This window comes from Papilio xuthus, unplaced genomic scaffold (genome assembly GCF_000836235.2).
Source record: "Papilio xuthus unplaced genomic scaffold, Pxut_1.1 DF829660.1, whole genome shotgun sequence".
Classification (NCBI taxonomy): Eukaryota; Metazoa; Arthropoda; class Insecta; order Lepidoptera; family Papilionidae; genus Papilio; species Papilio xuthus.
This window is the reverse complement of record NW_013528989.1, coordinates 577,789-587,507: the sequence shown is the minus strand read 5'-3', so window position 1 is coordinate 587,507 and position 9,719 is coordinate 577,789. Positions and strand designations below refer to the sequence as shown.

At 32.6% G+C, this 9,719-nt stretch overlaps 1 protein-coding gene across 2 annotated transcripts in view; it reads left to right on the top strand.

Annotated features, from left to right (window-relative positions):
• LOC106116698 (vanin-like protein 3) overlaps positions 1-9,519 on the top strand; it is a 12,217-nt gene extending 2,698 nt beyond the window's left edge. Inside the window, exons 1-9 of one of the 2 annotated variants that reach the window (XM_013310641.1) lie at positions 2,526-2,732; positions 5,363-5,449; positions 5,850-5,933; positions 6,224-6,366; positions 6,583-6,773; positions 7,147-7,275; positions 7,728-7,901; positions 8,208-8,343; positions 8,594-9,519. In XM_013310641.1, coding sequence (XP_013166095.1) covers positions 2,670-2,732; positions 5,363-5,449; positions 5,850-5,933; positions 6,224-6,366; positions 6,583-6,773; positions 7,147-7,275; positions 7,728-7,901; positions 8,208-8,343; positions 8,594-8,993 — 1,407 coding nt within the window. In that variant the 5' untranslated portion in view covers positions 2,526-2,669 and the 3' untranslated portion in view covers positions 8,994-9,519. Of the gene's footprint in view, positions 1-2,525; positions 2,733-5,362; positions 5,450-5,849; positions 5,934-6,223; positions 6,367-6,582; positions 6,774-7,146; positions 7,276-7,727; positions 7,902-8,207; positions 8,344-8,593 lie in introns of those variants that run through there. The other variant, XM_013310632.1, reaches the window with a different exon arrangement.
• Positions 9,520-9,719: the final 200 nt, after the last annotated feature.

The window sequence follows — 9,719 nt, the reverse complement described above, 5'->3', positions numbered from 1 at the left end:
TTAAGGGTTAAGCATGTGACTTATAATCTGTAGGTCTTGGGTTTGAATCCTGCCATCTACCAATTTATTTGCATTTACATATGTATATTTATCCGACGTTCTTACGGTGAAGGAAAAGATAGGTAGGCTCCTCAGTGGGGACGTACGAGCTGATGATGATGACAGATAAGATGCAGATTTTCCGGTCTGCATGTTTATAACAGAGATAAATTACAGTTTGGAATAGTGGCATATGCTAACTCATTTATTTTATATTAGAATCATATTTAAATGTATAATCTGTATAATTAAGTCTGACGACACTAGCGCCAGACGCATGGTGAGTGCGTGATTTTGATAAAAAATCTCGTGACGGTAATGACCGATTGTAGGTCAGTGTTTACTGTAAAGGAAATATTTATAAAATCTGCACCCAACAAGGTGTTGCGTCGTTTACGTTTAATTTAAGATACAAGATTTGGAGTAAATTATCCGTGCAGTTTTGTAGTAAAATTCACCAATGGCCAGTATTAAAACTAAAGTCCGGTGCTTAAAAAAAACAAATTAAAACCTCTTTCGTTTTGAAATCGGTTAAAAAGATTATTGTTTATGGTAGAACAAGCATGTTACACAATCTTTTTGGTATATCTTTCATTGTTCTAGGTCTCTATAATTATATCAAAGATTATGAGATAAAAAGAACATGTTACAATAAGAAATTAATTTTGTTACATTGTTCAAACAATTCATTACATCATTTGCATTAATTTTATAGGTAGACAGACTAGCTGTCATTCGCGACTCAGTCCGCGCGAAATTAAAAAAAGTTAGTAAAAATCTATGCGTTGTTCTAGACTATGTTTTATATCTATGCCAAATTTTAGTGAGATCCGTTAAGCCGTTCCGGAGATACCTTCAAACAAACATCCATTAAAACATTCGCATTTAAAATATTAGTAAGATTTTTTTTAAATTGATTACGATCATGACCTTGGATTACGTAAGGATACAATGTTATTATTTATAGTTGTTAATTAACTTTAAATAAATTAGTACCTTAATAATTATTACTAAAAATTATATGTTTGAAGTCAACCAACTCGCACTTGGCCAGCGTGGTTGACTATGGCCTAATCACCCTTAACTTAGGGTGGGCTCCGAGCCCCTCGGTGGGGACGTATAGTGAGCTGATGATGATGAACCTAATGTGTCCCGTCGCGGAAAAATAAGGAACTAATTTCGTTGCGCCTATTAGTGATATAATTAAAAAACCGATTTAAGCGCCCTTAGTCCAGTTTTATTTAATTCTTAGTTGGGCTATTCAAGCTATTGTTTTTTTTTACTTATTCTTTCTTGACCTTGTATGTCTGTAAGGTTATCTTAGTGACGTATTCCCTTATCTATGGTACGATCGATATTGTCTGATTATCTTGAATGAATGTAATATTTTGAACTTTGCTACTTATTTTTGTATCGATAAATCAAACTAATGCACCTTTTGTAACGTTTGAAAACACATATATTATTAACTTATAGAAGTGACGCAATTAAGTCTTTTGTGCGTCCCGGAGGCCTAATTTAGTCCTCTTTCCCTTCCCACCCTTTTTCTTATAAGGAAAGGATGGGAAGTGGAAGTGGACTTTCCGGATGAGAGGATGCATGGGAAGGGAAAATAATTTCTTTCTGTGCATCCTCACCTCCGTGGATTAAAGGTAGGCAACGCATATGCAATTGCGTATGTCTATGGGCAACGGTCACTTCGCTATTTTAGCAATTTCAGGTGGCCGCTCGCTCGTTTTTCATCTTATGATAATCCCTTTCCAGGCATCCTCTCATCCGGAAAGTCGACTTCCATTTCCTATCTTTTCCTTATAAGAAAAAGGATGGGAAGGGAAAGAGGACTATATTAGGCCTCCGGGACGCACACTCATCAGACTGTACTTGGAATAGCTTCCACTTGACACCTGTCTTCTGTGTGGTCGTGGTATTTCACCGGGCGAGCCGGGACAATTCGAGCGAAGATTTTAAAGCGAGCTCTACCACTGTTAAGTCATTCAGTGAACAGAGAAAACAATATTAACTCAAGTAGCAGCCAACGTGATTGACTAAGGCTTTGTCACCCCTAATTTAGAGTAGGTTCGATCCATAAAAGTACACATGACTTGAGGACAATATTAAAAGAAAAATAAAAAATATATATTTTATGATTTATTAGCAACGTGCATATATGTTCGTTATTCGTATCTATTAAATAGTAGTAATCAGAACATAAAAAATGTAACTATTCGCGACTCGTGTAACTTGCTAACCTAACCTAGAATATTAAATGAAGTAAAATGTACGAATTATCAAATTACCTTACCACACTTTAGTTACTGGCCATTTATAATAGTTTTTGTAATGTACACTAAAGATTGTTAAATTATCAATAAATTTGAACAATAAGTTAATTACAAATTAATAAATTTTATCACAGCTGACTGTATGCGTGTTTATAAACACGTAAACACGCTCAATTAACGTCAACTTAGTCACAGCGTGCATTCTTGTCTTGTTTATGTTGTGTGAAGTAACAATTTGTTGATTTGACATTAGCGCGCCGAACGCCGGCTGGAGCGAACGTATGGTGTTTTATCGTATACCGATTGCATTTTGAGTCTTTTTTTCACGTCGTATTCCTAAATTGAACCATGGAGGTTTTATTGAAATTTATTTTATTGTTTTTGTGCTACCATTCGGCAGTTTGTAGTGAGGTACGTAATTTTTATATTTTTTTTTTATTTTAATCATTTATATTTAATTTTTATATTATCAAAGTAATTTAAATAATAACTACAGTCGGATAGCGATATAAATCTCGTATCATGAGTGGCGCAAAATGATTTAAAATTCGGATTCGAAACTTCTCACCTAAAATATTATTTTCTAAACTTCAAGAGAGTCAAAGAGGAAATTATCTAATTGTTGTCTTAATTTTACTAATGTCACTAATTTTATAAATGCGAATGTTTGGATGGATAGATGTTTGAAGGTATCTCCAGAACGGCTGAACGGATCTCGTTAAAAATTTGGCATAGATATATATAATAAATTCTGCGCGGATGGAGACACGGGTAACCGCTAGTATTTTAATATACTTACAAATAAATTAATCTTAACACATAGAAATGTGTAGTCATATTTAATTAGGTATATAATCTTTTTGGGAATAAATTTTACTTTACTTTATGGTCAAAAAAGAAGTGTTGCCAGTATTAAAACTAAAGTCCTTTGTAGTTGCAGATTCTTCTAATACCCAACACAAATATCTATTTGCAATAGTAACTTAGAGATCGTAATTTATATTGTCTTGAAGGATGCGGGTAAATTGTGAACAAATTGAACAATTGACATCTCGTGATTTTCCATCCGAGTATAACGGACATAGTTATTGATTGATAAAATTGATAAATTTTGCGCAGATTTGTTTTAGGTACTTCGATGGCGAGTACTAAGAAAGAATTTTATAGCGTTGAGAATGCAAAATTGGGTGTTTTTAGTGGAATTACTTAAAAATTGGTATCATTTTTTTTAGTTCGTCTTGAGCTGTTTCTAAAAATCAAAGGTTTATTTGTTAAGCAAAACATTGATAAAATAATAAACTATTATAAAAGATATACCCACATCTTTTATCTTTCTAAAATAATATCTTTGTTTTCTCTCAATAACGCACACCTTTGTCCAAGAAGTTTTAAAAATAAAAACCTCCTTGCACAAAGCCGAATGCATACGTGACTTTGCCCACGTGCGCCCTACAAAGGGAGAAAGATTTAAAAAGTAAAAATTGGGCCGGATAGATCGCGTTAGAAAGGGACAGCGTATACAAAAGTTGTGGATTGGAGAGAGGAGAAAGATGTCACGCATGCTGGGGTCAGTGAACAGTTTTATAAACGTATAACATTTTGATTATTGAAGACAAGCCTTTGCCCGCGACTCTTTCCGCGCGAATAAAAAAAAACTAATTAGAAGCTTATGTTTTTTTTTAAACATTTTACATTCGTTTTAAATTTCAGCGAGATCCATGCACCGTTCTGGAGATATCTTTTAACGTACATCCATCGAAACATTCGCATTTATAATGTTAGTAAGATTTAGTTATATATCAGCACTCAGAATTGTGTCTCCCTCAGGTACAGTTAATATTTGGTTGCATTAAATCATGTAAGAAAACACAACAAAATAGTTTTTTGAAATAAATAAAAAAAAATCTTTTTTTGGTCAATCGTCTAATATATTATAATATATAACAAATTTAATGCTTTAATAATATAAAGTTAGCAAATGAAACAGCGGCTAAAATAGCAAAATGGCCGCTGCCCATAGGCGTCAAGACATTAAGCCGATATTTACAAAAATATTTTAAAATAACTACATAATTTTAATCACGTTTTTACCCTAATGACGCAGATGCTTTGTTCAGCATTCATTCATTCATTCATTCAGCAAATAACAATTGTTTTTTTTTTCTATGTAAGCAATTTACGTAATTTTGTAACTGAATATGTATATTCTATGTTAACGTGATTTCAAAATGCAAATATACTTTGATGCTAGTTAAATATTCATTTAGTAGCAGCGCGGAATTACACAAAGAAGACAGGCGTGAAGTGGAAGCAATTCCGCATTTCGTCTGATGAGTGTGCGTCCCGGAGGCCTAATTTAGTCCTCTTTTCCTTCCCACCCTTTTTCTTATAAGGAAAGGATGGGGAGTGGAAGTGGACTTTCCGGATGAAAGGATGCATGGAAAGGGAAAATATTTTCTCTCTGTGCATCCTTTCCTCCGTTTATTAAAGGTTCATTAAAGGTAGGCAACGCATATGAAATTGCTTATGTCTATGGGCAACGGTCATTTCGCTATTTCAGCGATTTCAGGAGGCTTGCTCGTTTGTCACCTTATGATATAAGAAAAAAAAATTAAAAGAAAACTTAATAAGTTGGTAGCCTATGTTTTCTTCCAGACTATGTTCTACGTCTATGCCAAATTTCATCGAGATCCGTGGAGTCGTTCTGAAGATACCTTCAAACAAACATCCATCTAAATATTCGCATTTATAATATTAGTAAGATAATAATAAAATTAGTGGAAACTTACGGAAGTCTTATTTTAAACATTGTATTCTAATGTATTTTGCTTTTTATTTAACATACAAAAATAGTAACACATTTTTTTTGTCATATTTAACGACGTTGTGACGTCAGAAGCCAAATGTCAAATTTAAAGTGATTCCCGCGCACGACAACATAAGAATAAAATTAAATTTGGGAAATTGGTTTGAAGATTCATTTCTTTTATGTTGGTAATTTATCGTTATACTTTTTAAATTATTATATTCTTTGATTACAGGTTACTTACAAGGCGACAGTGATATCAGGTAACTTAAGAAATGGCCTCAGAGATTATTTACCTCAAATGAATGAAATTTCCAAACAGGTACATAAATATCACAATATGCACACTATTATGTAAATTATTGAATAAATATTTGATATAAACTGAGAATTGTTTTTACAACTTTAATTTTTAATAAAGCGGTCGCCCTAGACTCCGTCCGCGCGGAATTTAAAAACTAAACATAATTAGTAGCCTATGTGTTCTTCCAGACTTTGTTTTACACGTATGAGAAATTTCATCGAGATCTGTTTAGCCGTTCTAGAGATATCTTCAAACAAACATCCATCCATCTAAACATTCGCATTTATAATATTAGTAAGATTTGACTAATCATTTTATGTTAAGAACAACGCCATCTATCATTTAAATAAAACATTAGATAACTAGAGCTGTAACAACATCAACGGTGTGATTTTATCGATATGTCTTTTTGTTGCAGAATGTGGATATTGTACTATTGGCTTCTGAAGTTTCTGATTCTGAAACTTACGGGAAAGCGGACTGCACTGATAATTACGATGAGGTAATTATATATCTGTATTTTCAGTGCAAATTAAAACACTACGGAAAGGGTGCTATCAAAGTATTCAAAACCAACGATGTCTAAAACAAAGATGTGATTGGATAGCACCAATGGAAGAAATTAGTCTCGTAATTAAATAATCATTAAATTGATCTTAGAGATTGAATATTGCGTTCTTACCTCAGAGAAACAAATCTAATACTTTTTTATTCTTATTTTGCAGTCATTCTTATGAACAAAACACAAATATTTATTAGCGTAATTTTTATTTCTTTTCTTTTGTCTTTTAGTTGATACGAGATATATCATTGTTAGCGAACAGATTCAATATATATGTAGTCACGCATTTGTACCAGAAAGTACAATGTCAAGGCAATGTAGAAGCTATGAAGAATAATATTGTATTTGATAGAAAAGGAGCTATTGTTGCTGTGTAAGTATTAAATTTAATCAGTTCAACAAGGGGCTAGACAAAGTGGATTCGCTTCGAAGCGATTACATAACGAATTTCAAAAATTTATAATACTGACGATAACTTTGGATATGTCACGTGATTGTCGTTATCATGGAATCGTATCGCATACTTTGTCGAGCCCCGCAGTTCATCATATACAATTCTGTTGTTTTTATTAAAATAATATTATTTCAGTTACACAAAACCTTTGAATAATTACGCAACATGCAATGTAACATCTCAGAACACGTTTACCACCGACTTTGGCGTAGAATTTCTAGTCTTAATGGAAGAAGACCTGTTACTTCAAGACTTAGAAAGCTTAAGAAATACAAAGAATGTTATTATTACTGGAAGAGCTGCAGACAATATGGTTTACATTAAAGGTATACTTTCCTTACAAAGTTTTCATTTATTAAGGACAAACTGTCGCCCGCGACTCCGTCTGCGCGGAATTAAAAAAAAATTAATAAGTACCTATGTGTTCTTCCAGACTATGTTCTATATCTATTACAAATTTCAGAGATCCGTTCAGTCGGAGATACCTTCAAACGAAAATCGATCCATCCATCTAAACATTTGTATGAAGTATTCTTTTGTACCATATAATATACAAAAGTATGTTTGTCCATTTTAAAGTAGATGGCGCTGTCTTTAATTTTACAATTATCTTTATACATTTTTATAGTGAAAGTAAACTCTCAAATAGATAATATACTTGTAAACGAATGTTAATATGTGCTTGTATTTCTTTTGCAGGAAATCAATTGATAGCATCATTGGCGTACATTTCCGATGTTAATGTCTTATCTGATGATGGAATCTTCATTGGTAAAGCAGGTCTTAAGTCCAAAGGTGGTGTCTTGGAAATTAATAAGAATGGAAAAGGTATGATATTATATTTTATCTCAATAGTTATTTTTCTTTCTGGTGTGGTCACTAAGGGGTAATAAAAGATTCCTTAATTTAGATTTAGTATTAGAAACCTTTATAAAAAGCTGTTTAAGTTACTAAAAATTAAATTACCCTGACTGCGACGGTTAGTCTACTAATGATTACTTAACCCTTTGTTATTAATTTTTCTTACTAAATCTACATCTAAACTAGTAAATACTGGTTTTCTGTTATTTATTCCAAGATATTTCTGGTACTACTTTTAGACATTATTAATTAGAATCCTTTGGCGTAAATGGCACAGTTTCGTTACAAAGTTCAGTGTCAGAATGATAAGTGAGGGGAAATAAACGTCGACATTTCAGTAAGGCTAGTGTTGTGCCAGTACACCGGCACAGTGTCGGATTTTCTTCCTAAAATTACTAAGTTCATTTTTTAATTTCTAGATAAACATATCACATTATCTTTCAATCCAATCGATATACGTGACATTCCACTGGAGGATACTAACCAGTACATCATCAGACCGCTAGACCTGGAGGCGAGTCTGTCAGGGTATCAGGAAACTGTGTGCGATGGCGGATTTTGTTGTCAATTTTACGTCAAGACTAGAAGCCTTTGTAAGTTGTTTTAGACATTATTAGTTAGAATCCTTTAGCGCGAATGGCGCGCTTTCGTTACAAAGTGAAGTGTCAGGATGATTAGTGAGGGGACAAAAACGTTGATATGTTAGTAAGGCTAAGTAGTAAGGCTAGTGTTGCGCCAGTATACCGGCATAATGCCGGATTTTCTTCCTAACAGTTGTATATTATAAATAATAACGTACTTTCATTTCTTTTTAATTTAGTAGTATTTTTAATAGACTAGCCTTTAGTTACGTATATTACCTATACTTGTGGTGTGTTAATACTTATTTTTGTTTTTAGGTGCAAAGACCACTGAAGCTCACTATGGTCTGTCTGTTTATTCTGGAGTTCGGAGAACGGGTGAGCACTACATAGGCGTTGACTCTTGTAAGCTGGTTGTATGCGCTGCTCTTTACAAACGTACATGTGTTCTTGGGTATGTAATCTTTAGTAGTTTAGTTGTAGTCATATTTTAAAATAGATATTTCTCACTCCGCCATTTTATTCATCTTCTTATATAGCTTATTTAATAATTTATTGATATATTTAAAACCGTTGACCATAATGTAGAATACATAATAAATCTATACGACTTCGGTTAATAACTTGTCGATTATAGTATTTAACGGCTATTCTATATAGATTTTTTAATTTTATCATAATTCACAAAATCTTTTATCTTTCAGATTGGAGAGTAACATGGACGTAGTTTTCGAAAAGATATCGATAAAAGGTAACTTCACTGCGCATCACTCGACACAATTCCCTGTCATCTTGACAACGCAAACGTCAATGTCATCTGACAGCTTCTCTTTCGTCAAGAAATTGACAAAAGATATTCAAGAAGTGTCAGCTGAGTTGTCAAATGCTAAAAATATATTGAAATTCGGTATTTTAAGTCGTGATTTTACGAGAGATTATGATGATGCTAATTTTAATAGTAATAGTTCAGGTAAAATACAATATTCTAATGATTTTTATGAATACATATTAAATGAAGATATATTTGAATTCTTTGATTATTTATGGATTAAAATTAGGGTTTTAATTTTTATTGTGTCTATTTATATATTAGAAATGATGTAAGGATTGTTAAAATTACCAATGTACATCCACTCGAGGGAAACATCTGCTATCTTTTTCTATCTTAACAGGACAGAATGAGACGAACATATGTATTTAGTAGGGTTGCCATTTAATCCGCCAAAGAGTAGGTTGACAAATCATAGATCGTTTTTTTTTCGCAGAGTTATTGTTTGGCAACACTAACATGTATATCTAAATACAAGTTTTTATCTATTTATGTTTAGTTGATATTAAAAATAATATTTATTCGGTAAAATTAAGTTTGCTATGGTTCACTAGCCTGAAGATATGCGATGCTTTGTGAAAATCTTAAGTTTATTACTTTTGTGTCAATGTATCATCATCATCATCATCAGCCTATACGAGTCTACTGCTGGACTTAGGCCTCACCCATGGCACACCACTGAGCACGATCCTCAGCCACTCTCATCCAGCTCTTGCCAGCTAACTATAGCTACAATACATGGTAAAAAGTTAATAAATATTTATAATAAGTTAAATATAATAAGAAATAAACATATTTTCTTTAGGTTAGTAATTAGTTGTGTATTTTTTAATAATAATGGAGAAGGCATATGTTAACAATTTTTGAATTATTAAAACACGAACTTCCTACCATTTAGTAACTTTTTCTATAACTGGCAATACATGTTGGTAGGAAAACAATTGAAATTTGTTTATTTTTAAACTTAATTGTCTATGGTTATTGTCATTTTTCTTCGTAGG